The sequence below is a fragment of the Pelodiscus sinensis genome, chromosome W (genome assembly GCF_052426305.1).
Source record: "Pelodiscus sinensis isolate ZL-2025 chromosome W, ASM5242630v1, whole genome shotgun sequence".
Taxonomy (NCBI): Eukaryota; Metazoa; Chordata; order Testudines; family Trionychidae; genus Pelodiscus; species Pelodiscus sinensis.
Window position 1 is genome coordinate 12,659,399 of NC_143084.1, and position 27,373 is coordinate 12,686,771.

The following is a 27,373-nucleotide window of genomic DNA, read 5'->3' on the forward strand; positions in this document are numbered from 1 at the left end:
GCTGAACGTTTCAGGGGAATGCCACTCTCCTCCCAATGTATATCTAAACAGATAACATCCTGTATCATCCAATTTTACTCTCTCCTGGGCAAACCTCTCCCTACGCCTCCCAAGGCACACTCCGCTCGGGCCATGGCGACATCAACTGCCATGAAAGGAGTCCCTCTCCAAGAAATAGGCTGTGCAGCTTCCTGGTCTTCTAACCATGCATTCATGAGACACTATGCAATTCTCACACGGGCACCGCGGTAGCCAATGCGGTTCTCTCAACCGCTCATAGCACATAACCGAAGCCCATCTACCAACTGAGCGGATACTGCTGTATAGTCACCAACAGTGGAGCCGCCCATGGGGACATCACTCGAAAAAGAAAAGGAAGTTATTCACCTCGTGCACCCTCCTCGCCTCTTCTTCAGCTCATAAACTCTACTAAGAAACGAGGGGAGTTGTCCGACTAGACACTGCTAAAAAAAAGTCTCTGATCTGCGGCACAGGATGACCCCAACACCAATAGTGGAGCACCCACGGGGGGGGACACATCTCGAAGAACCGTCGTTACTGCACGAGATGAGGAACTTCTTACCTCTTTCATTATTTTTACAGTGCAAATACTTGCAATCAAAATATTAATTGAGCACTGTGCACTTTGTATTAGGGATGTTAAATTGTGAGTAATTGACTAATCAAATAGTCTGCAAGATCCTAAAGAGAGAAACAAAAAAAATCTCTGGCCTAAACCAGAGATTGTGTTGATTCCAGGCTCCATCTGGCTATTATTGCTGACACTCCACAGAGGGATGGAATCGCATTGGAGCAGGGATGATTGGCCATCATTCAGCTTGTATATCGTAGAATCATAGAATACTAGAACTGGAAGGGACCTTGAGAGGTCATAGAGTCCAGTCCCCTGGCCTCATGGCAGGACCCAAATACTGTCTAGATCATCCCTGATAGATGTTTATCCAACCTACTCTTAAATATCTCCAGTGATGGAAATTCCACAACCCCCCTAGGCAATTTATTCCAATGTTTAATCACCCTGACTGTTAGGAAGTTTTTCCTAATGTCCAACCTCTAAACCTCCTGTGGCAAGGGCCCCTCTTACCCCAGCCACCACTGGGCTGGTCTCTCACTCCTAACCCCAGAGGTTGGGGTTCACAGCAGGTATCTGTGGTAGGGAGCCCAGCCATGCTACCTCAGACTCCCTCCCTAGCTGCCTCCATTTAATGCTGTTATGGGTTTGTTCTCTTTCTCCACCGCCTCCCTTCTGTCCTCTCCCTCCAGCTTCCAACTGCTGAGGCTTTTAAAGGCCCTTAGTCAGCCAGCAGAGGAGTCTGCTGGCCCCAATCAGCCTGAGCCAGCTCCCTCCCAGCTGCATCTAATTGGCCTGTAGCTCTCTGCTTCTACTTACAGGGTTTTTTTTTACCCTTTTGGGCTGCCTTTTCCCCTCTCTGCAGAAGCTCCCTGGCCTGACCCTGCCACGCGCCCCCCCACCCCCACCCCAACACCATGGGGTTGGGCTACTTGGGTCGGGCAACAGTGCACCCTTGATAACCCGTCTGCGTTCCCATGCTGCATTCCTGATTTGTGTCGCACGCAGAAGTGGAATTGCTGCAGGGACAGCAACCACCCAGTCACCCTCACATTCTTGTCCTTGTTTCGATGCATCCATTGCAGGGGTGCATGATCAGTGACCAGGGTAAATTTCTGCCTAAGGAGGTAGTAACGTAGGCTTTCCATGGCCCACTTTACCGCAATACATTCCCTCTCAACCACTGCATAGTTTTGTTCCCTTGGCAGAAGCTTCCTACTAAGGTCCAGGATTGGGTGCTTCTCTTCCCCAACCATTTGTGACAATACGGCCCCTAGCCCTACTTCTGAGGCATCGGTCTGCAGGATAAACTCCTTCTTAAAATCAGGGGCTATGAGAACTGGATCACTGCAGAGGGTCGTCTTGAGATCCTTAAAAGCTTCTGCCGCAGTGGTCCATTTTACAATGTCAGGACCACGAGCTCTAGTCAGGTCGGTCAAAGGGCAGGCCCTGGAAGCGAAGTTGGGGATGAATCTACGGTAATATCCAACCAATCCCAGGAACGCCCTGACCTGTTTCTTTCGGGTTGGTCGGGGCCACTTTGAATCGGGGCCTCACTACACCCTTTCCCACAATATACCCGAGATACTTGGCCTCGGCTAGCCCAATTGTACACTTCGCGGGGTTTGCCGTAAGTCCCGCTCTCCTTAGGGTCTCCAACACCGCCTCTACTTTCTCGAGGTGTGTCCCCCAGTCAGGACTGTGGACCACAACATCGTCCAAATAGGCAGCTGCGTACTTGGCATGTGGCCGCAATAGCTTGTCCATAAGCCTTTGGAATGTTGCAGGAGCCCCATACAAGCCAAAAGGGAGGACCGTATACTGAAAGAGACCTTCCGGAGTTGAAAAGGCCATCTTTTCCTTGGCTCCTGGTGCTAGAGAGATCTGCCAGTAGCCCTTGGTCAAGTCAAGGGTGGACAGAGATCGGTCCTTGCCCAGTTGGTCAATGAGTTCATCCACCCGTGGCATGGGATAGGCGTCGAACTTGGATATCTCATTTAACTTTCAGAAGTCATTGCAAAACCGAAGGCTTCCATCTGGCTTGGGCACCATAACAATAGGACTAGACCACTGGCTATGCGACTCTTCAATGACTCCAAGTTTCAGCAGTTTCTGAGCTTCAGCTTGGATCTCCCTTCACTTTGCCTCTGGTATGGCTTAATGTTTACCTTCACCCCGGAATCTGTGATGATGTCATGGTAAATCTCTGTAGTTCTACCAGGTTCTGTTGAAAACACATCATGGTTTCGCTCAATCATGTCAGCTACTTCTGTCTTTTGATCTGGGGTCAGCTCAGAAGATATTCCCACCTGCCTTTGTGGGCTTTTCCCTTGGGGTGGTGACCCCAGAGCAACCAAAGACACTTCTCTGTCTCACCAAGGTTTCAGCAGGTTGATGTGATATATTTGCTCGGGCTTTCGCCGGTCAGGTTAGTGAACCTTATAGTTTACTTCTCTAACTGCTTCTATTACTTCGCATGGCCCCTGCCACCAGGCTAGGAGCTTGCTTTCTGCTGTTGGCACTAGTACCATCATCCGGTCTCCCGCCTGGAACTTCTGGGTTGTTGCTCGCCGGTTGTAATAGGCCTGTTGAGCCTCCTGTGCTTTTTCTAAATGTTCCCGCACTATGGGGGTGACTCTGGTTGTCCTGTCCCTCATCTGGAGTACATGATTAACATTTTCCCAGGGTTGGGTTGTTCCTCCCAGGCTTCTTGGCAAGGTCCAGTATGCCCAGTGGGTTACGCCCATATAAAAGCTCAAATGGGGAGAATCCAGTAGAAGCTTGGGGCACTTCCCTTACTGCGAACATGAGGTATGTCAGCAGCGTATTCCAATCTCTGCCATCCCGGCTTACCACTTTCTTGAGCATACTTATCAGAGTCCTGTTAAACCGCTCAACAAGACCGTCTGTTTGGGGATGATAAACCAATGTCTTCAGGGCACGTATGTGGAGTATGGTACACAAGTCTTTCATCAGCTTGGACAGAAAGGGTGTCCCTTGTTCTGTTAGAATGTCTTTGGGTATCCCTACCCTAGAAAAATTTTTAATTAGTTCCCTAGCAATTGTCTTGGACAGGGTATTGTGTAGGGGCACCGCCTCTGGGTACCAGGTGGCATAGTCCACCACAACTAGGATACTTTGATGGCCCCGTGCAGACTTCTCTAGTGGGCCTATTAGGTCCATAGCAATTCGCTCAAAGGGGACTTCATTGATGGGTAGGGGTACTAGTGGGGCCCTCAGGTGTGGTCGAGGCCCATGTAATTGACACTCAGGGCAGGAAGCACAATATCTGCGGACCTCCGCATAGATCTCTGGCCAAAAGAGCCTCTGAAGAATGCGGTCCAGGGTCTTATCCACCCCCAGATGCCCTCCAAATAAATGACTGTGCGCTAATTCCAGTATTGCCCTCCGGTGCTTTTGAGGTACCAAGAGTTGTTCCACCTCTTGGTCCCGTATACGAACTACTCTGTATAGTCGATCCCCTTTAATTACATAGTAGGGGCCCATGCCTTTGTTCCTTCCCTCCACTGGGACCCCATTAACTTCAACCACATCCTTATGGACATTTTGATATATTGGGTCATTGGCTTGATCCTGCCCAAAAGTCTCGCTTGAGGATCCAACCTGTCCAAGTTCCAGGGAGCCTACTCCAGTTTCCTCTCCTGATGAGCTGGGTCCTGCCTCAAGCTCATCACGTTCTGGGGTTTCTGTCCTAGTAGTTGGGTGGGCTTCCTGCCCCCCAGCCAGCGCCTGCTTCTGATTTTGGGCCAAAATCTTTGTCCCCAACTTCTTAGCTGCCCTCCTCTCCTGCCGGGTCTTCTGGGGTTCCTCAGGCACCGAGAACAGGTCCTGGGAAAATTCATGGAAGGCTGGGAGGGAGCAATCCTCTTCCACCCAGTCCCGTGGCAGCAGGTCATTAAATCCGGGGAAGTCTCGCCCTATGACCACTGGGTAGGGAAGCTTTGGGACCACCCCCACAGTCACGGCTGTGACCCACCCTCGTACTTCCAGTTTCACAGGGATGGTGTGGTAATAATTAATGTCTCTGTGTACGCACAATATTCCAGTGCGTTTGGCTCGAATCAGCTGGTCCTGCCCTACTAGCTTCCCTGAGACCAACATAACCACGCTCCCGGAATCTACTAGTGCAGTGGCTTCCACCCCATTCATTTTCATGGACCGGGTATACTGATGGTTGACCAGGGCACAAGGGTTTTGTAGGTTCCCTAGGTCGCATTGCATAGGCTCTTCTAAAAGTTAGGGCATATAGCAGCTCAGTGCCCCATCTCCCTACAGGCATAACACCTATAACCTGGGCAGGGCACCCCCCCTTTCTCTTTGGGTTGTTGGGACTCGCCCCTTGGCCCTCTCCAACCCAGCCCCTGAGTTCCTTTGCAGTCTCCGGTCGCTCTTCCGCCCCCTTTCTCTCTGCCCGTGCTCGGTCTGAAGCTTCCAGGGTATGGGTCCTTGGGGTGAAGGTGGACCTCTTGTTCCGACGCACGTCAACCCTGGGACTTCGGGAAAGTTCCTTAGCAGCCAGCTGTCTCTCTCCACGAGAGCCACCAGCTCATCAAATGTTGCGGGGTCATTCTGGCCAACCCACTCCCGAAGGTCTGGAGGTAACCCCCTCGTATACCTGTCGAGGATGATCACCTCGATAATCTTCTCGGGGCTGTGGATATTGGGCCGCAACCACTTCGGGGCCAGATGGACCAGGTCAAACAATTGAGTTCTGGGTGCACGGTCCTCTCGATATTTCCACTCATGGAATCTCTGGGCTCTCACCGTGACTGTGACCCCCGCAAGTGCCAAGATCTCAGCTTTCAACTGGGGGTAGTTGGATGCGGCTTCCTCTGCCATGTCGAAGTATGCCTTCTGGACCTCCTTGCTCAGAAAAGGGGCTAAAATACTGGGTTTGAGGCCAGGCCTCCCGCAAAGCTGTCCTTTCAAAGGCCAACAAATAGGCCTCCGCATCATCTCCTCCTGTCATTTTCTGTAAGTAGTAATTGGCCCGTTCTTCGAGGATATCCCCGCGGGTGCGCCACTGTGGGTGCTGGGCTTGCCCCGGCGCCGCAGAACGGAGACTTGTTGTAAGCAGTCTTCGGCCGGGCCGTGCATGTGCTGCTGTGCCTGCGGCGTTCGTGCTCTTTTCCTGTACGTGGTCTGGCCAACTGCCAGTTTCTCTAGACTGCCTCAGGTTGCAGACGGATAGAAACCATGTTCTTCACCTTAATCTCTTTTGTGAGACTATACGTCCTCAAATCACCTTGTAAATTGCCCTACTTGGTTTCCCTTCCTCCTTCGTTCGTTCATTCCCCCTCTTTTAAAAAAAAAAGGGGGGGGGGGAAGCTACGTTTTGAGAACTGCTTACTTGTTGTTACCTCCCTACGTTCCCGTCAGTGGTTCTCCCATCTCCTTTGTACATAGTTGTTCGTTGAACTGAAAAAAAAATAATAATAAAAAGAAAAGAAAAAGGAAAGAGAGAGAAGAAATAAACTAAGAGAAAGGGAAACAGAAAGACTCTTGCTCCCTATTGACACCCTGGTAGAAACGCCGGCATGCCGTCATCCCCAGGGTTTAAGAAATGCGGCACTTGCCGGGAGGCAATGCCAGCCTCTGATGGATGTGCGGACTGCATAAAATGTCTTGGGGAGTCCCATGTTCCCCAAAAGTGCTCCTACTGCACTAAGCTCACGGCCAGGGCTCGAAAAGATAGGGAGAGGCGCCTGAGAATGCTCCTCTTCGACAAAGCCCTCCAGCTGCAGCATCAGTTGCCTGCCACAGAGGAACAGCCCCCCCAAACAGCGGGCTTCATCTCCCACCGTGGCCGCATCAAAAAGACACAGGCTCTCCCCCACAGGATCCCTGCCTGCTGCCATCCAGGGCAGGGTGAGCCAGGGAGACAGACCTGGGACCTCCGGCACTACTAAGCTGTGTCCCAAACTGGCAGCTTCACTGAAGCCCAGGCAGCCGGAACAGCCTGCACGTACCGCGGCACTGAGAGTAGCACCGGCACCGCCTGCACCCCAGCCGCCGGCACCGACCACCGCGCCGCCAATGAGAGCTTCCTCGGAGCCGACCACAACGGCGCCGGCAGCGGCGCAGTTTCCTAATCAACACACGGTGCCGGACCAAGTGGCGCTGGTGCGAGTGCAGCACAACATCTCAGCACCAGTGGTTACAGTGCCTGAGTCATCTGCACCGGGGGATGTGGCTCCGGCCAGATCTACACCTCGCGCAGCCCCCTTGACTCCTCCGCGCCGGAGCCGGTCTTGTTCCCTTGCCTTCTCCCTGGCACCAGCACCCTCCCCTCCAGCACCACGCTCTCCATCTTATTATGGTAGCCACCGCAGGTCTCCACGCTCTCCTGTCAGACTGCCATCACCGTTCCTGGCAGCTCACCCTCATTATCAAAGACATTATCACCGCCTGTCATCTATTTCTCCTGCCTCCTCCAGAGCTTCATACAGCTGTTCTCGCTCACCGTATTCTCCACATCATCATGGGCATCGCTCACACTCTTACTATCCAGAGAGACGCTCACCGCTGGACAGTCTATACCCTTGTGCTGACTATTATACCCGTGACTCCCGCAGCAGGTACTCTTACCGCTCACACTCTGCGTATGACTACGCCTCTTCCAGACCTTCCCCGGCTCTTGCCCCCTCCATTCCTCCGGAACATGTGACCTTGCCTTGTCACCCTCTGTCGGAACCCGACCATGTGCCTTTCTCCGAACAGCCGATCGAGGTCTCCCCAGCAGACTCCTCGCCACCGGACGAAGTGGTCATGCCTGGCGAGGTCTCTCCGCTTGATGATCTTCGTCAGTTCCAAGAGCTGTTCAAGCGAGTAGTCATCACTCAGGAGAGACCGCTGCAGGAACTCAAGGACAAGCAGCATAAACTTTTTAGAAATCTTCAGCCGCAGCACAGATCGTGCCTCGCCATTCTCTTGGACGAGGGTATTTTAGAGATTGCTGACGAAATATGGCATGCCCCAGCATCGGCGCTCCCGACTAACAAGAGGGCCGATAGAAAATATTTTGTCCCCCGGAAGGGGATGGAGTTCCTTTTCGCCCATTCTCAACCTAACTCCCTCGTTGTCGATGCGGCTCAACAGAGGGCTAAGACCCCGCAATTCAAACACCGAGCCTCCGATAAAGAAACGAAGAGACTGGATCTTTTGGGCAGGAAAGTCTACACATCTGCAACCTTACTACTCAGAATCGCTAACTATATGGCGCACTTCTTCAATCACTCCTTCGACACCTTCTCACACTTGACTCCGCTCATAGACCACTTACCTGAGTCAAAAAAGTCTGTACTGAAATCAGGCAGCTGGGAGGGCTACACGTCAACAAGAACATCCCTCCAAATGGCCATGGACGTCGCTGACACCACTGCTCGCTCTACTGCCACCGCGATCGTTATGCAGAGAGCTTCTTACTTGCAAGCAGCCAGTGTCCCTAAGGATTTACAGAGCAAGGTTGAGGACTTGCCCTTTGACAAGGACAAGCTTTTTGCCGAAAATACCGACACCGTCCTACACTCCTCAAAGGACTCATGCACAACGTTGAGGACCTTGGGAATGTACATGCCTCCCTTCAGGAGACGCCGATATACGCCATACCAGCGCCGGTACAACTATTCGTACGTCAGACATCAATGGCAGCAACGACATCAACAACAGAGGAGCTTTGATAATCAACGCTCTCACCAGAGACCCCAGTGACGTCGCAACGGGAATGGCTGTGGCCAAATGGGCCCCAATAACAAGCAGCAAGTTTGATGCCTTGGTTGGGGGCGCGCAGACAGTCACAGGCAACATCACATATCAGTCTACCCACGTCTTCCACCACCGGTTGAGGCCCTTTTTCCACCAATGGGCATCAATCACCACAGACAGATGGATGCTGGAAATTATTCAAACGGGCTACACCATCCCCTTCACTTCCATTCTTCCCCCCCCCCCCCCCCCGTCCCTTTTCAGGGACCCCTCTCACGAGGTCCTCCTGTGAACAGAAGTCGACCGCCTACTCCTTCTGGGGGCTATAGAGACGGTCCCGAACGAATTTAGAAACAGGGGCTTCTATTCCCATTATTTCCTCACCCAGAAGAGATCCGGAGGTTGGTGACCCATACTAGACCTCCGCTGTTTGAACAAATTCCTGTGAAAACAAAGATGCAAAATGATCACGTTGTCTGCCATCATTCCCGCACTGGAACATCATGACTGGTTTGCCGCCTTCGACCTCCAGCACGCCTATTTCCACGTTGCTATCCACCCCTCTCACAGGAGATTCCTACGCTTTGTCGTCGGCAAGGACCACTACCAGTACAAAGTCCTACCCTTCGGGTTGTCCTCCACCCCCAGGGTATTCTCAAAGATCCTGGCGGTTGTCGCGGCCTTCCTCCGAAGACAAGGAATAATCATCTTTCCATACTTAGATGATTGCCTCCTCAAGGCTCCTTCTGCCTCCGAAGTTCTTCACGTGATCCATCTCACCAGGCGAACCTTCCACACCCTCGGGCTCCTCCTCAACGACCAAAAGTCCATTTTGCACCCAACTCAGTATTTGGAGTTTATAGGGGCTCGCTTGGACTCCGTTGCGGGCAGGGCCTTCCTGCCCTTACACCGTTTTCAGTCCATTCAGGACCTCATTCAAACCATCACTGGCAGTCCGAACGTTCCACTCATAACCTGTCTAAGACTGATGGGCCATATGGCCGCCACAACATACATGGTCCAATACGCCAGACTGCACTTCCATTCCCTTCAATACTGGCTGACGCTGGTTTACAACCACACCAGACACGACCTCCACAGGCCAGTAACGCCACCTCCTTTCCGTTACACGGTCGCTCCTATGGCGGACCAACCGGCAAAATATATTATCCGGCGTACCTTTTTGCCAGCAGCAGCCGTACCACCACATTACAACAGATGCTTCCCTGCTAGGATGGGGAGCCCACGTGGGTCCCCTTTCAGCACAGGGCCAGTGGTCACCATTGGAGAAGCGTCTGCACATAAACCTTTTGGAGCTACGCGCGATTTTCAATGCCTGCAAATGTTTCCGTGCACATATCCAGAATACCACGGTGAGAATACTTACGGACAACGTCACGGCCATGTACTACGTCAACCGTCAGGGCGGAGCTTGCTCCCGTTCCCTGTGCATGGAAGCCATCCGCTTCTGGAATTGGTGTATTCGCCACGGAATAACACCTATGGCATCTTACTTACCTGGCACCATGAACGTGACCGCAGACTTCCTCAGCAGGCACTTCGACGTGAAGCACAAGTGGGAGCTGCACGACTCGGTCCTGCACTCGATTTTCCAACGCTGGGGTACCCCTTGCATAGATCTGTTTGCGACCTTCACCAACGCGAATTGTCACAGGTACTACTCCAGAGCGGGTCTTGGTCCAGCCTCCCTGGGAGACACCTTTCTCATCAGTTGGCACGGACCCCTCCTCTATGCCTTTTCCCCCCATTCCGATGATCCTGAGACTCCTTCAGAAACTGAGGACGGATGGGGCGCGACTCATCCTCATAGCGCTGGATTGACCGCGCCAACATTGGCTCCCCTTTCTTCATCACCTATCCTCGCGCTCACCCATCCACCTCCCGCTCCTCCCCAACCTCCTCACTGAGAACCGGGGATGGCTGAGAGATCCCCAGATTCACACTCTGAATCTCACAGCATGGTACCTAACTGGCTGAACCCTTCTGAATCTGTTCGGCACCGGTTAGACACGTTTTTATACACAGTAGACGTCAAATGACAAGGAAGACTTACCTTCACAAGTGGCGCAGGTTCGCCTCCTGGTGTGCTGCTAAACATCATCGCCCTGAAGTAGCTCCTCTTCCTCTGGTATTGGACTACCTTATGCACCCAAAAGAGACCGACTTTGCGTTACCTTCTTTACATCACCGGTGGAGGGAGCTTCCATCTTCACTCATCCCACCACAAAGAGATTCCTCAAGGGCCTCACTAATTTAGGTCCACCACGAGACCCAATCCCACCATCATGGAACCTGGATGTGGTTCTCGAGGCCCTAATGGGACCACCATTTGAACCATTGGCCACCGTATCCTTTCATCTTTTAACCATAAAGATGCTTTTTCTACTTGCAATAACATCAGGACGTAGAGTAGGAGAGCTCTCCGCCTTGATGGCCACACCACCGTACACGTTATTCCGAAAGGATGGGGTAATATTAAGACTACACCCGAAGTTCATTACAAATATTGCATCCCATTTTCATGTCAATGAGCCTATAATTCTTCCAGTGTTCTACCCAAAACCCCATGCCTCACCACAAGAAGTAGCCCTCCATTCCCTAGATGCTCGGAGGGCCCTAGCTTTCTAGATCGACCGAACCAAACCCTTCAGACGTACTGACCGTTTGTTCGTCTCTCTGGCACCTAGGTCGAAAGGGCAACCGATATCCTCCCAAAGGATCGCCAACCTAATACTAGCTGCATAACGGAAGCCTATGCAACAAAGCGTATACCCCTCCCGTCCCACCCGCGTGCCCATTCCACCAGAGCCATGGCTGCGTCAACGGCTTTCCTTAAAGGGGTTTCCCTTATAGACATTTGCAGGATGGCCACTTGGTCCTCCCACGACACTTTTGCTAGATGCTATTCTTTATCACTGGGCACTCGCTCGGACGGTGCGGTGGCGACTGCGGTGCTCTCCACAGCGGATAACTAGGGACTCCGTGCTTCCCTCCTTCTGTTCTGGCGGCTACTGCTACGCAGTCACCCACAGTGGAGCACCTGCGGGGACATCCTCGAAGAAGAAAGTGAAGTTACTCACCTTGGTGCAGTAACTGTCGTTCTTCGAGATGGTGTCCCCGCGGGTGCTCCACTACCCGCCCTCCTCCCTGCTTTGGAGTCCGCCTTTCTTTGTGTCTTACAGACTCTGAGGCGGTCTCGAGGAACTGGCAGTTGGCCGGACCGCGCGCAGGAAAAGAGCGCGAATGCCGCAGGCACAGCAGCGCATGTGTGGCCCGGCCGAAGTCTGCTTACAACAAGTCTCCGTTCTGCGGTGCCGGGACAAGCCTAGCACCCACAGTGGAGCACAGTGGGGGGACACCATCTCGAAGAACGACAGTTACTGCACCAAGGTGAATAACTTTGCTTAACAGTGGGTCCCATCTCGACCACGTACCTGGACTGCCAGGGCTTTCAGCTGTTTCACCACCTCCTGCAGGGCGGCCCTGTCCTGGGCTACCTGGCTCATCAACAATTGGTTGGTTTCTTGTTGGAGCCACACTGACTCCTGTTGGGCAGCCGCTTGCACCCGAGTAGCCTCCTGTTGGGTGGCCGTGGCCTGTACCAGAGCCTTCACTAGGTCCTTCATATGTGCTTCTCCTTTACGAGGGATCACTTTGGCCAGATTTAGGGTCACTGAGGCTTCACAGCTGATCATCCCACCTCTGACACCACGTGTGGCAAGGGCCCCTCTTACCCTGGCCACCACTGGACTGGGCTCTCGCTTCTAACCCCAGAGTTTGGGGTTCACAGCAGGTCTCTGTGGTAGGGAGCCCAGCCACACCTCCTCAGACTCCCTCCCTAGCTGCCTCCATTTAATGCTGTTGTGGGTTTGTTCTCTTTCTCCACCGCCTCCCTTCCGTCCTCTCCCTCCAGCTTCCAACTGCTGAGGCTTTTAAAGGCCCTCGGTCAGCCAGCAGAGGAGTCTGCTGGCCCCAATCAGCCTGAGCCAGCTCCCTCCCAGCTGCATCTAATTGGCCTGTAGCTCTCTGCTTCTACTTACAGGGGTTTTTTTTACCCTTTTGGGCTGCCTTTTCCCCTCTCTGCAGAAGCTCCCTGGCCTGACCCTGCCACACTCCCTTGCTGCAGTTTAAGCCCATTGTTTCTTGTCCTATCCTCAGAGACCAAGGAGAACAATTTGTCTCCCTCCTCTTTGTGACACCCTTTTAGATACTTGAAAAATGCTATCCTGTCCCCCTCTGTCTTCTCTTTTCTAAACTAAACAAGCTAAATTCTTTCAACCATAACCCTGAACCTCCTACCCAAGACATGAGTCCCCCTGCACCCAAACACCATCCCAGAGCTTGCACCCTGAAACTCCTCCTGGACCCCAATCCCCCACCCTGGGCTAAGCCCAGAGCCCCTCCGACACTCCAAACTCCTTGGCTCAAGACCAGAGCCGGCACCCCAACCCCCTACCCCAGTCTACTGTAAGTGAGCAAGAATGGGGGAGGAAGGGGGATGAGTGACCAGGATGAAGCAGAGGCAGGGCCTCAAAGAAGGGGCAGGAAAGAAGCGGGGCAAAGGGTATTTGGGTTGGAGGTAGATCTTACATTGCACTTAAATTGAAAAAGTGATCTTGTGGTTAAAAAGGTTGGAGACCCCTGGTCTAGATCATCCCTGAGAGGTGTCATAGAATCATAGAATTGGAAGGGACCTCAAGGTCATCGAGTCCAGTCCCGTGCCCTCATGGCAGGACCAAGCACCGTCTACATGATCCCTGACAAGTGTCTGTCCAACCTGCTCTTAAATATCTCCAGAGATGGAGATTCCAGAACCGCCCCAGGCAACTTCTTCCAGTGTTTAACCAACCTGACAGGTCGGAAGTTTTTCCTAATGTCGAACCTAAACCTCCCTTGCTGCAGTTTAAGTCCATTGCTTCTTGTCCTATCCTCAGAGGCCAAGGAGAACAATTTTTCTCCCTCTTCTTTGTGACACCCTTTTATATACTTGAGAACCGCCATCATGTCCCCTCTCAGTCTTCTCTTTTCCAAACTAAACAAGCCCAATTCTTTAAGTCTTCCCTCATAGCTCATGTTCTCTCAACCTTTAATCATTCTTGTTTCTCTTCTCTGGACCTTCTCCAATTTCTCCACATCTTTCTTGAAATGGGGTGCCCAGAACTGGACACACTACTCCAATTGAGGCCCAATCAGTGCAGAGTAGAGCTGAAGAATGACTTCTCGTGTCTTGCTCACAACACACCTGTTAATGCCGCCCAGAATCATATTTGCTTTTTTTGCAATAATGTCACACTGTTGACTCATATTTAGCTTGTGGTCCCCTATGATCCCTAGATCCCTTTCTGCAGTACTCCTTCCTAGATAGTCACTTCCCATTCTGTATGTGTGAGACTGATTGATTGTTCCTTTCTAAGTGGAGTACTTTGCATTTGTCCTTATTAAACTTCATCATATTTTTAGCTCAGACCATTTCTCCAGTTTGTCCAGATGATTTTTAGTGCCCATCTTTAAAAAAGGGAAGAAGGACGATCCAGGGAACTATAGACCAGTCAGCCTTACCTCAGTCCCCAAAAAAATCATGGGAGGGGATCCTCAAGGAATCCATTTTGAAGCACTTCAAAGAGAGGAAAGTCATAAGGAATAGTCAGCATGGATTCACAAAGGGCAAGTCATGCCTGACCAATTTGATTAGCTTCTGTGATGAGGTAACTGGCTCTGTGGATATGGGAAAGTCAGTGGATGTGATATACAGGCAGTCCCCGGGTTACGTACAAGATAGGGACTGTTTGTTTGTTCTTAAGTTGAATTTGTATGCAAGTCGGAACCGGTACATATTGTAGGGGAAACTCTAGCCAAACATTTCTCCAGAGCTCAGTTTTATTCTCCCACGCCTCACTTCCCTCAGTCCTTTATTCTCAAGCTGAGGTGACTGCTGAGAAAAGCCGCTCCGTGTCTCCCTGGTCTGCTGGGGGGAAGCAGCTAGTGTGGGGTTGCCTCACCCCGTTTGTAAGTAGGGATCCGATGTAAGTCGGATCCATGTAACCCGGGGACTGCCTGTGCCTTGACTTTAGCAAAGCTTTTGATAGGGTCTCCCACAATATTCTTGCCAGCAAGTTAAGGGAGTATGGATTGGATAAATGGACTGTCAGGGTACATCTAGACTACAGGCTTTTGTCGACAGAAGTTTAAGAGCGTCTAGACTACAGCCAGTTCTGTCGACAAAGCAAGCCGCTCAAAACAAGGGCTCCTTACAGCCCCAGACCGGAGACCTTCCCAAACAGGCCACAAACCGGTCACACCAGGCAAAACCCCTGACACTCCAGCTCTCCCTGTGCCACAATCAGGCCCGGGCCTGCACACAGGTGAAGGGTGTTAGAACCCAATCTCACCTACCCCGAACGGGTCTTTCCAGTCCCAAAGAACCAGCCACAAACCTCTGGTCAATTTACACTTTGGATCTTACGCACAAGAGCACACTGGGCTGATGCTTTAGAATCTGAAATCTAAAGGTTTATTAATAAAAGAAAGAGAAGCATGAGAGTCATGTTGTTAAGGAGAATACATTACATGCATCGAATCACCCAGTTCTCGATACAGGCTCTTAGCACAGATGTTATAGACTGCTATCTTAAAAGTCTCCGGTGTACATCCTATGTCAGGATGGGCCAACGATTCTTCCTGGCTCGCTGTTCCTCGCAAGGCTGCATCTGGAATCAGTAGCAAAATTGAAGGCAAGATGGAGATTGCCACATGGTCTTTATATACCTCTCCTGGAATCTTCCTGGCCAGAGCAGGTCACATGGTCCAGTGACCTATCCCTGTGTTCCATTTCAGTGGTCATCGGATACTGTCTGGTTTGCATGTCCCAAACACATTCCTCAGGTGTGTATTGGCACCTAGAGAGCCATTGTCCCTGGAGCCTTGCTAATTAGCATAGTCGCTGGCTGAACATTCTTTGCCCGTTGTCTCAGACAGAGAATCTTCCAGCATCAACACAGAGTACATATTTATAACTCCAGATACAGATATCCTACAAGTACATCAGTAGCATATACCGAATCAGTAGAACACAAGCTTTCATTTTACACCTCACATGGCCCCCTTTGTACAGACTTTGGGGCAAAACCCCCCGCCTCCCCATGGGTGCAGCAGTGATCTGGCTTCTCCCTTTAAAATCCAGTAATGTGACAGGGCCTAAAAGGGGAACCTTTTTAGCTGTTTATGTGCTGAACGATGCCCCTAGCCCAATTAGTGGGCATATTTTTTAGCACATATTTTCTGTAGCAAATTAATTTGCATTTTTGCTTTGTGATTCACCTTTAGTACTCAACATTTAAAATTCTTCCAGTTTTCTCCTTTAGTCTTGGTTTTTCACAGTCCTAATAGTTAATGTGGGTGAGCGCTGTGTTCAAAAGCACATGCATAGAACCCTACAAATCTGCATATATCTGTTTTATGTCTGTGGGTATCTGCATCTGTGGATATGGATGTGGATATCTGCAGCTCATGGTTGCAGATGCAGATACATGTTTTTTATCTAGAACCCTGCAAATTTGCAGGTAGCCACTTTATAGCTGCGGGTATCCACAGCTCATTTTTATGAGTACAGATGTGGGTGCAGATACAAATTTTTGTATCCGTGCAGGGCTCTGCACATTCATATATGTAGTCACTGGTTATCAAACATAGTCTCTTGAATATTCCATGTTGTCCCACTTTTTTGATTACTTCAGTAGTTGCTGGGTGTAATAAAGCCTATGCTAACCATTTGTTTTACAGTGAAACGTGTGTAGATTAAATAAATGCAGCCAACTTTTTAAAACTCATGGTTTATAAACCAAGCTCTTTACTTGTCTTTCAGGACCTTAAACGGACTTGGGATCTTGGTGTGTTCCATGGATGGATCAGTGGCTTTTTTGGACTTTTCCCAGGATGAACTTGGAGATCCCCTTAGTGAGGAGGAGAAGGTACTCTCAGGATACAAGTGATCATCCATTCTTTTTTCATTAAAGTAGTATGCTCAAAACTGTTCATAGAATTTTTTAGTTGACTGATTTTCATATTATAGAAAAATGTGAACTTGTCTGCTTTCCAAAACCAGGGAGTTATTTTGTAAGATCCATCAAGTTCAGAAACAACCTGCGGTATTAAGTATCCTTTCCAGAGCAGAAATTGTCTTGGCAAATATCCATTTGCTTACATTACATTATACATTTGAAACATTTGGCCTAAGTAGTAAGGACTGACTTCCTAATTTCAAAATTATGGTTTCAAATTACTCTTATGAGCTTGTGTGCAAGTCTTTTTAACGTGTTTTTGCTAACAGCTAGATTTTCCCGCTTAGTGCTGCTAGCAGTGGAAGCTTTGCCACCCTAGTTAAGTTAGCTAATGAGGTTGATATCTAAAAAAATAGTGACGGGTGGGGGGGACTTTGTGTAAATTGTACTGAAGGTACTTGTATATTGATATTAATAGATATGTGATTCTTTATAGCACAATCACTGATGTGTTGCTAGCATTTGTAATCTGGTTTTGTTCTCATATTTTTAACACCCATAGAGCAACATTCATCAGTCCACCTATGGTAAAAGCTTAGCGATAATGAGTGAGGCTCAGTTGTCCACTACCATTATTGAGAATCCAGAGATGCTGAAGTATCAACAGAGACCGCAACAGCAGCTGATGGAGCAGAAGAATGCAGCAATACAGGATGCAGCAGATGTAATGACAGCTCCCAAAGTGGCAAGCATGGTTAATGGTGAGAGTTTGGAGGACATTAGAAAGGTAGGCCTTTTGAATGGTGATTTTTATAGCATCCAGTACAAACTTGATAAATACCTAATTAGGGAGACAAGGTGAGCAAGGTAGCATCTTTTATTGGACCAACTTCTGCTAGTGAGAGACAAGCTTTTGATCTTACACAAAGCTTTTCAGGTCTGGGAAAGGTACTCTGTCCCAGCTAAATATAAGGTGGAGCAGATTATTAAGCATTTGGAGTTAATATGGTGCTGTTCACAGCAAAGTGGGCAGTTATGACCCAGTCTTAGGACAAAGAAGGGTTGGTGGTTTGTAATGAGCCATAAATCCAGTACCTTTATTAAGTCCATGATTTTTTTAGTGTCTAACAAAGTTATGAATGTCGACTCCCAAGCTTGTCTTCTGAAGGTGTTGTGCAGGTTTCCTTTGAGGTTGAGGACTGAGAGGTCTGATATAAAGAAATGGTTTTGTGAAAAATGTTCTATCTTGTATTTAGCTAGGATTTGTTGTTTGTGTTATGGTGGAGCATGAGAGCACCAATTACCGATTGGGCTTCATTGTGTTAGGGACTATACACGTTCTTGTTAAAAGACCATTCTTGCTCCAAAGAGGTTATGCCTGAAAAATCCAATTTGTGCTGACAGGAAGGGAGATTACACAGCGTCTCATTCAAATATTTGGAGAGTCTGATTCAGAAACACAATTGTGATCTGGGGTGGCGGGGGCGGGGGGAGAGACACACAACTTCCCTGCAGTCTTCTTTTTTTCTCTTGCACATATTATATGCCATAAATATTGGAGTGTGTCTGTTCATTTGTTCAAGGAATCCTCCTAAACTGTAAGAGCTAGGACCACCAAATTTGGTATGTAGATTCCTCTTAACATAACTTAAACCAAGATCAGGTTTGGGTTGTGCTTGAAAAATGTGAAGTGCCAGTAATGGGACTGTTTCCTATAACGTGGGAGGAGAGAGCCGCTGGAGGTGGGGACAGCCCCCAGAGCCTGGCCCCTCCCCAGACAGCCTACAGGCTGCCGGAGGGTGTGGCAGCAGCCTCCGGACCCTGCTCCCCCACAGACACCTTGCAGGCTATGGGGGTGGGGGGGTGCCACCCCCTGGGCGGAGTCACTGCTAGAGCAGTCCCATCCTCGCTGCAACAGGTGGCCCCAGTAAGTCCCCCACATCTCCCTGCCCTGAGCGCCCCCAACACCTCCTCACCCCCGAACTCTCACTCCAGCCTTAATTTTTTCCTCCACTTTTGAAAAATACAGTCATTGAAATAATGCATGTATATTTTCCATTTATTTTTTAAAAAATCACTTCAGTTACAGACCTAAGCAATGCTGGGTAAATCTGCTAGTAAAAGATTGATTAAATGCAATGAAATGAAACAGGTTCATCAATAATTCTGACTCCTGTGTCAACTGGAAAAAGCATTCATATTAACGTTTTCTCTTGCCCTCAACAGAATCTTTTAAAGAAGCAAGTTGAAACGCGGACTGCAGATGGCCGGAGACGGATCACACCTCTATGCATAGCTCAGCTGGACACTGGGTATACTTTGAAGTGTTTTACTTATCTCCCTTGCCTTTTTCACCTACTTGTTCCAGTTCACACTGACAACATTTAAGTCCATCTTGAATTCATCACATACTATACCACCTTGAATTTAAGAACATCTAAGATGAATGGATTTCAGAGTGCTTTATTATAATCACTTTACCTACCATTAAAATACAGCCACTTCTAGGGTAGAAAGTGGCAGCTGTTCTGTGAAAATGATAATGCAGAATAGTTTAAAGAAAGAGAAGTGAAAATGTATTTAATTTGAAATCAGACATTTAGATGAGACTGTAATAGGACTATAATAGAGTTTAAAGAGAAGCTAGATAATTTCATGGAGGTGAGGTCCATAAAAGGCTATTAGCCAGGGGATAAAATGGTGTCCTTGGCCTCTGTTTGTCAGAGGCTGGAGAGGGATGGCAGGAGACAAATCGCTTGATCATTGTCTTTGGTCCACCCCCTCTGGGGCACCTGGTGCTGGCCACTGTTGGCAGACAGGATACTGGGCTAGATGGACCTTTGGTCTGACCCAGTACGGCCATTCTTATGTTCTTATATGGGATCTTGAATGATTGAGTGGTTCCATCCTTGATTTCCTGTCTTGTCCAAAAAAAGGTTTTTTTGCTATGTTTTTTTCCCTTTTCTAGGAATATACTGTGTGTTTTAGATTATCTGGATTCATGCTCTCAGAATGAGCAGCTATAGCTATTATTTTTGGAAGAGGGAAGGTGATGAGGAAAAAAGATCCCAAGATTAGAGCCATCAGTGAAAAAGAGAAACATTTTTCCCAAGGAGCTTGTTGTTATACTTCTGTTGTCTAAAGCAATTTCTAAAGTATGTGTCTACATCCTGAGCAAACATGCTAGTCATGATTTGAACTTGGGTAGCTGGCTTTTGCTGGAAATATCCTGCATAGTTGTGAGAATCTGCATTTATCCCAGTGTGCCCTTAATAGTAAGATCTGAGCACCAGTTGGGAATATTCATGATTTGTGTTTTGGGTTTTTATACCTATCAAAAGGTCAGCTTGTCTTGTTTACTCCTGACGTGAGTGGGGGGGACAGCTGCTGTGCTGTGCTAGGCCCCCTCAGAAATCCCTCAGGCTGCTCCCTTGGGGGACGGGGTGCAATGGGTGGGCCAGTGGCAGGAAAGGATGGGGCTTAGGGATGGGAATGAGAACAGACAGCCCTCCTCCTCTCCCAGGCAAGATTGTGCAGCCGCTTCAGCTGGGGATGGCCGTGGCCTGGGAGTTTGAGACACCTGGTATAAAAACTCTAACTTAAAATAGGTTTTCACCAAAAATGGGAGAGCTCCCTTTGTTCTTCAGCTGTACACAAACAAATATTACCCCAACATTATGTGCCTTCCTACTGCCTCATTAAGAGGTAGACTGCTAAGCACCACATTAGCCTGCATTGCAGTAGAGATGAGAGAAAAATATGTGGAAAAAATTGAGGGGGTTTTAAGTGTGTACTTGTATGCACACAAGTGATATTAAAGTTAAATTTAAAATATTTTTTAACGTTTTTTTTTAATATATGTACTTTTATTCTTTTTTTTGTGTGTGTGTGTGTGTGTGTGTGTGTGTGTGTGTAGGGATTTTTCAACGGTGTTCTTCAATAGTATTCCAATATCTGGGTCTTTGGCTGGCTCAATTATGTCTTCTCAGATTAATCAGCAACTGATGTCATTAGATTCCAATGCAACTAACTCCCTCAGCACTTCAAAGCCTTCTCTAGAACCACTTGCAGCCAGTATAAAACCTACAGATAACACAACCAGTAAAGATGGGTCAGTATTTGCAAGAAGTTTTATTTCTTTTGATCTCGAGGGCTTGTCCTTCATAATTCCCTAAATAAGCAGTTAAAGTGGGTTTTCTGCCAGAAAATATTGAGAATGTAGTATTGTCCTGCATACTTCAGGAAGGTATTAATATTCATTACTCTTTTAATAGTAGTGGGAACTAAACTGTACCAAACCCATGTTTTTTGTAAAAATCAGTTTATCCTTGTTAACATCCAATATGCACCACTATGTGGCATGTTCTAAGATGTCCACACGCAAGGGCGCATCTGTTTTCTGTGAGGAAACTCCTCCGTTGTTGGACTGAGCTCGGAGTTGAGATACAACTAATAACTTTAAACCACTGCAGCTGAACAAATCCCTAGGCATGCACTGGAAATGCTCTTGCCCAGTGAAATAAGATGTATTTTGGTTTGTTGTTATGATGAAGTGGAGATTGTATTCACTCTGTTCACTTGTCATGTTGTATGTGATTTCTACTGTCCTGTACTGTTCTGTTGTAACAATGTGTGTGCCTCAGTTTTGGGTGTGACTCACTGAGTGGGAGGCTGCCCCACCCCAGCACGTAAACAGTAGCTCAGGCTCTCTTGTAACCTGAACCTAGGTGGGGGGGTGTGCAACCGGATAACACGTTTTTGCCTGGGAAGGGGACAAAGGAAGAGGCGGGGCTGCATGCAGGCAAGGACTGGTTCCTGGGTGTGTGAATGGGTCTCAGCTAGCTTAGGATGCAGATGGATTGTACTGACTGCTCCTGGTTCCTGTGCTAACAAGTCTGTTCTACGCTGTATCCCTGTGAACCAATAAACCTTCTGTTCTACCTGCTGGCTGTGTCCCCCATCTGGCTGCGGATGGGGGTGCAGGGCCCAGAGACTCCCCACTCCTTTGTGACAGTTATCCACTGGAGTAACCACAAAATCCTCCTTATAAACACTGAGCTGCCATTAGTACAAGATTACAGCTCCTTAAAAACCTCTGTATTCAGTCTAAATTGAATATTTTAAAAGTGAGCAAATCTTAGATGACTTTTGTGATGTAAGATCCTGTTGTATGGCTCAGAGGGTATGTCTACACTACAGCGCTAATTTGAACTAACTTAGTTCGAATTAGTTAATTCGAACTAAGCTAATTCGAACTAACGGATCCAGACTATAAAACTAGTTTGAATTAGCGTTTTGCTAATTCGAACTAGCATGTCCACATTAAGTGGACCCTGAACCGAGGTTAAGGATGGCCGGAAGCAGTGCCGGCAGGGCATCAGATGAGGACTTAGAGCATGGAGCTGCTGCCTCAGGCTAGCCGAGGGCTGTGCTTAAAGGGTCCCGACCCCCACCCCGGACAGACAGTTCTCAGGGGTGCCCCGCTTGCAAAGCAGTCCTGGCTTGGATTGCCCGGAGTACCCAGACTGGGCACATCACAGCACTCGGCCATCAGCCCGGCTGCACTTGCCGCAGGCTGCCATCTGGGGAGAGGGGGCAATTGGGGGGCTGCAGGAGAGCTTCCACCCCCAGAAGCCCACAGAGCCAGCCCAGTCCTCCCCATTGGGGGCTCGTACCCCATTCCTCCCTCACCTCCTTCCACTTACCCTTCCCTAGCCCCTTTTCTTGATGTACAAAATAAAGGACAATTGTGTTCAAAAATGGAATCTCTCTTTATTGAACAAAACTGGGGGAGACTGGGAAAAGGAGGTGGGAGAGGGGAAGAGAGAGGCTGGGAGAGGGGAGGGCAACTAAAATGATCAGGGGTTGGGAACAGGTCCCATATGAAGAGAGGCTAAAGAGACTGGGACTGTTCAGCTTAGAAAAGAGGAGACGGAGGGGGGACAGGATAGAGGGCTCTAAAAGCAGGAGTTGGGTGGAGAGGGTGCATACAGAAAAGTTCTTCATTAGTTCCCATAAAGAAGGACTAGAGGACACCAAAGGAAAGGAATGGGTAGCAGGCTTCAAACTAGTAACAGAAAGTTGTTCTTCACAAAGCAAAGAGTCAACCTGTGGAACTCCTTGCTGCAGGAGGCTGTGAAGGCTAGAACTAGAACAGAGTTTAAAGAGAAGTGAGATAAAGTGATGGAGGTTGGGTCCATGGAGTGGTATTAGCCAGGGGGTAGGAGTGGTGTCCCTGCCCAAAGTTTGTGGAAGGCTGGAGAGGGATGGCACGAGACAAATGGCTTGGTCATTGTCTTCGGTCCATCCCCTCCAGGGTCCCTAGGGTTGGTTGCTGTCGGCAGACAGGCTACTGGGCTAGATGGACCTTTGGTCTGACCCAGTACGGCCATTCTAAGCTCAGGGCTCAGGGTCGGGGGGTCTCAGTGGACCCCCTTGATTTTCATGCACTCCTGCTCCTGGGTGGCCAGGCTGGCAGCTCTCCTGCCCTAGACGGCCACCTTCCTGTGCCTAGTGCGGAGATCGTGGACGAGGTCCACGATGTCCGCACTAGCCCAGGCGGGTGCCCGCCTCTTGCGGTCCCGGGCAAGCTCCCGGGAGCCGCCAGCCTGGTCCCGGGAAGAGGGGGAGGGCTGGGGGGCATCGGGTGGCTGGCTCGATCCGTGCCAGGTGCAGGGTCTGCTGGCTGGGTGCTGGCAGGCTTGCACCTGGCACGGGCGCCGTAGCCAGCCCGTGCCCCTTTAAGGGGTCCGGGGCCGGGAGGGGGGCATAGAGTTTCCCTGGTGTTGGCCAGAGTGGCCACCAGGGAAACCTGGGAAGGGCTAGCCTCCCACTAGTTTGAATTAAGGGTCTACACACCCCTTAATTCGAACTAGCTAGTTCGAACTAGGCTTAATCCTCGTAAAATGAGGTTTACCTAGTTCGAACTAAGCGCTCCGCTAGTTTGAATTAAATTCGAACTAGTGGAGCACTAGTGTAGCGCCTATGAAAGTTAGTTCGAACTAACTTTGTAGTGTAGACATACCCAGAGTGTTTTCAAGAACCAGATTATGTGGTTTGAACAGTAGCATAGGCCATACGTAGGCTTGTGTGTGAAATGTTCAGCATGCTACAGCAAAAGACATTTTTTGCTATGGAGACCTACGGATGATTTCATGCTGCTCTACTGCATATACAGGCAGTCCCCGACTTACGCGGATCCGACTTATGTCGGATCCGCACTTACGAACGGGGCTTTCTCCGGGCGAGAAAGCCCCGTTCGTAAGCTGCTCCGGTGCCCCTGGTCTGCTGGAGACCGTCTCCAGCAGACCAGGGGCACCGGGCGGGTTCCCGCGCTTCTGAGGCTTTGCCAGAGCAAAGCCTCAGAAGCGCGGGGAACCGCCGCTGCTGCCGCTTCAGTCTGGGTGCCTGTGGTCTGCTAGGGACCGTCCCCAGCAGACCACAGGGACCCAGACTGAAGCGGCAGCAGCGGCGGTTCCCCGCGCCTCTGAGGCTTTGCTCTGGGGACCGTCCCCAGCAGACCACAGGCACCGGGACTGAAGCTGCAGCCGCGGCGGGGTCCCGCGCCTCTGAGACTTTGCCAGAGCAAAGCCTCAGAGGCGCGGCACCCCGCTGCCGCTGCGGCTCTGCTCCCCGTGTCCCTGGTCTGCTGGGGGGGGGGGGGGGCGCAGCTAGTGTGCTCCCCCCCCCCCCCAGCAGACCAGGCTTTTGTTTTGGACTCTGGGGCAGAGCAGGTGGGGCGCTGCCGATTGGTCCTGCAGCGCCGCTCTGGGCACTACTGGACCAGCCCGGCAGCACCCCAGCTGCTCTGCCCCAGGTCCTGATTCAGCCGCTGCTGGTCAGTTTCAGCAGCCGCTGAATCAGGACGCCTGGGGCAGAGCAGATGGGGTGCTGCTGGGTTGGTCCAGTAGCACCGAGGAGCGGCGCTACTGGAGCAACCCAGCAGCACCCCAGCTGCTCTGCCCCAGGCGTCCCAAGTCAGCTTCTGCTGAAACTGACCAGCGCTGACTACAGGAAGCCCCAGGCAGAGTTGCTCTGCCCCGGGCTTCCTGGAATCAGCCACTGATCAGTTTCAGCAGCAGCTGACTTGGGGACGCTTGGGGTTCTTAAGTTGATTCTGTATGTAAGTCAGAACTGGCGGTCAGTTTCAGCAGCGGCTGAATCTGGATGCCAGTTCCGACTTACATACAGATTCAACTTAAGAACAAACCTACAGTCCCTATCTTGTACGTAACCCAGGGACTGCCTGTACATAATATCTGCTTTATATTCACGGGTATCTGCATCTGGCATTCATTTAAGGCTCAGATATGGACACGGGTGCAGATACAATTTTTTTTATCTCGAACCCTACACATTTGTGGACTTGATGGGAATTTGTGGGTACCCTCATCTGTGGATGTGGATATCTGTGGCTCATTTTTGCAGATACATAATCACCAATTTATTTTACTTGGACACTAAATGCCCACAGATAATATGTATTTTTAATGAAGGGGTAAGAATTACAAAGAATGAGTTAGTTGCATATAGGTAGATTAAAAGACTTTTTATAAAGCATTAAGATTTCAACTCAGTTCTATTATAAATAATTATTGAGAGTAGCCAAGGCCTAGAGGATATTGACACATGAAAGGATATGGTGTATTGTCACATGTCCAAGAGTGGCCAATTTAAAGAAACTTCTAGTCTATGTAGAAGGTTTTGATAAATGCTGATTTATTCCAAATAATTTTCAACCTTTATTTTTTTCTTTCCTCCTTCAATAGTGTAAATGCTACCTCTGCTTCAGCTGCTCCTACTGTATCATCTTTCTCTGTGCTAACAACCCCATCTAAGATTGAACCAATGAAAGCATTTGATTCCAGATTCACAGAACGATCCAAAGCCACCTCAGCGACTTCTGCTGTAATAAATACAAATCAGATTGCCATGGACAGGTGAGTGATGGTGCAGGGCAGGGCACACAAGCAGTGTTAAAACAACACAATTCTGTGAACTAAGGATTTATTAGTGCTGGCATTCTGGAGAGGAACTCAGATCCCTATAGAAGGCGGCAATGAAAAAGAGCTACTAATAAGAGAGGCCTCAAACATATAGGTCCAAGAAAACTTTTCAGATCTTTCTTAGTTTAAACTTTTGTTTGAAGATAAAATCAATTGCATGTGTGCTGTTCATGGAAGGTAATAAAATCTAACTTGCTGTTTATGTAACAGTGCCCACGTCCTCACTTGCCATGCCAGAGATCATCAGAGATCGATCTTACGGTGTTGGATATTGGTGGGTCTAGTTAAGACCTGCTAAATCAAATGCTGAGGGTGGCCCCGGTTGGTGCCGATACTCCTGGCGGTCGCGAGGTGTAAGGGAAGCAGATGGGAGCGTTTGCTCTGGTCGGCCTCCTTCTGTGAAGATGGTGCCAAGCTTGGCTTAAGGTGAGCCAGCTCCAGCTACGTATTTAACATAGCTGGAGTTGTATATCTTAACCCGACCTTCCAGGTCTAGTGTAGACCTGGTCAGGGAGTTTCACCTCAGCATAAATTACATGACCTGAAAAGTAGATCCCAATAGCTTCAGATATATTTCAGTTTTGTGCTGAGAACCCTGTATAGGCAACAGATTTTGTTTTCGGGTATTTGTCTGTGGAGCCACATGGTTCCTTTTTAGATTCTAATCATTTAGTGACGTGAGTCTGTGCATGTTATAACACATGCACGTACAGACCCCTTAGCAAATCACGTAGAAGGTTAGTATCTTGCCAGTGAGCTTATGTAGTCAACCCATTTACAATAAATATTTTTTTCCCCCTATCCCATATTTCCTCCTCTAAAACTGTCCTTTTGCTTGGAGGGGCAGTATTCTAGAGGACTGGAAGGTAGCAAATTCTGTACCTTTTATTTTAAAGATTCACGATGTGATCTGAGTTATTACAGACCTGATACTTACATTTGTATCTGGCAAATTGGTTGCAAAAATACTAGAACACCTGGAAGATCATTATATAATAGGGCCTAACCAGAACATTTTTTTTCCAAGGAGTATCATATCTCACTAATCTTAACATTATTTGTATGTGTCAAAGTAGTGGTTAAAGGAAAATCAGTGGATATAATTTTATTTAGAGTGCTGATAGGCCTTTGATAAGGTCCTTGATGCAAGAAGCTAACTAGTCATGGGGTGAGATTGTCAGGGATCAAAAACTGATTGAGACAGAAAACAAAGATTAGGATTAAATGGTCAGTTGTAATTCATAAAGGTTTGAAGTGGGTGCCTCAAAATTCCATACTAGGTCCTGTGTTTAACATAGGGCAAGGGTGAGCAATAATTTTTTGAGGGGGCCACTCCAAGAATTTGGAAAGTGGTCAAGGGCTGTACTCTTCCATGATATTAATGGAGGAAGTGCAGGGTCTGGGATGGAGGTTGCATGCAGAAGGGATCCTGCAGAAGAGGTGTGGGATCTGGGAGGGAGTTAGGGTGAAGTTGTGACCTGGGGCAAGGGACTAGGGTGCAGGGGTTCAGGTTGTGACCTTGGACAAGAGGGGGGGGGGTTGTGACTTGGGGCAGGGGCCTGGGTTATAGGATGTGGGTGGGGATATGGGTGCAGGAGGGGGGACAGAGGGTTTGGGTTATGTGGGGTTGGGGTGCCAAAGGCAGGCTGTGGATAAGAGTCGTGCCTGACCAATTTGATTAGCTTCTATGATGAGGTAACTGGCTCTGTGGACATGGGGAAGTCAGTGGATGTGATATACCTTGACTTTAGCAAAGCTTTTGATACGGTCTCCCACAATATTCTTGCCAGCAAGTTAAGGGAATGTGGATTGGATAAATGAACGGTAAGATGGATAGAAACCTGGCTAGAAGGCCGGGCCCAGCGGGTAGTGATCAACGGCTCGATGTCAGGATGGTGGTCGGTTTCTAGTGGAGTGCCCCAAGGTGCGGTTCTAGGACCGGTTTTGTTCAATATCTTTATTAATGACCTGGCTGAGGGGATGGATTGCACCCTCAGCAAGTTTGCGGATGACACTAAGCTGGGGGGAGAGGT

The 27,373-nt window shown here is 49.2% G+C and overlaps 1 protein-coding gene across 3 annotated transcripts in view; it reads left to right on the top strand.

The window, feature by feature from the left end:
* Nucleotides 1-27,373, top strand: part of LOC102449237 (protein HIRA-like) — a 185,581-nt gene that overhangs the window by 67,593 nt on the left and 90,615 nt on the right. For 2 of the 3 annotated variants that reach the window (XM_089775121.1, XM_075918057.2), the window contains exons 11-15: nt 16,200-16,305; nt 16,898-17,122; nt 18,562-18,647; nt 20,252-20,446; nt 25,104-25,274. In XM_089775121.1, the coding sequence (XP_089631247.1) occupies nt 16,200-16,305; nt 16,898-17,122; nt 18,562-18,647; nt 20,252-20,446; nt 25,104-25,274 (783 nt within the window). The remainder of the gene's footprint in view (nt 1-16,199; nt 16,306-16,897; nt 17,123-18,561; nt 18,648-20,251; nt 20,447-25,103; nt 25,275-27,373) is intronic. The other variant, XM_075918058.2, reaches the window with a different exon arrangement.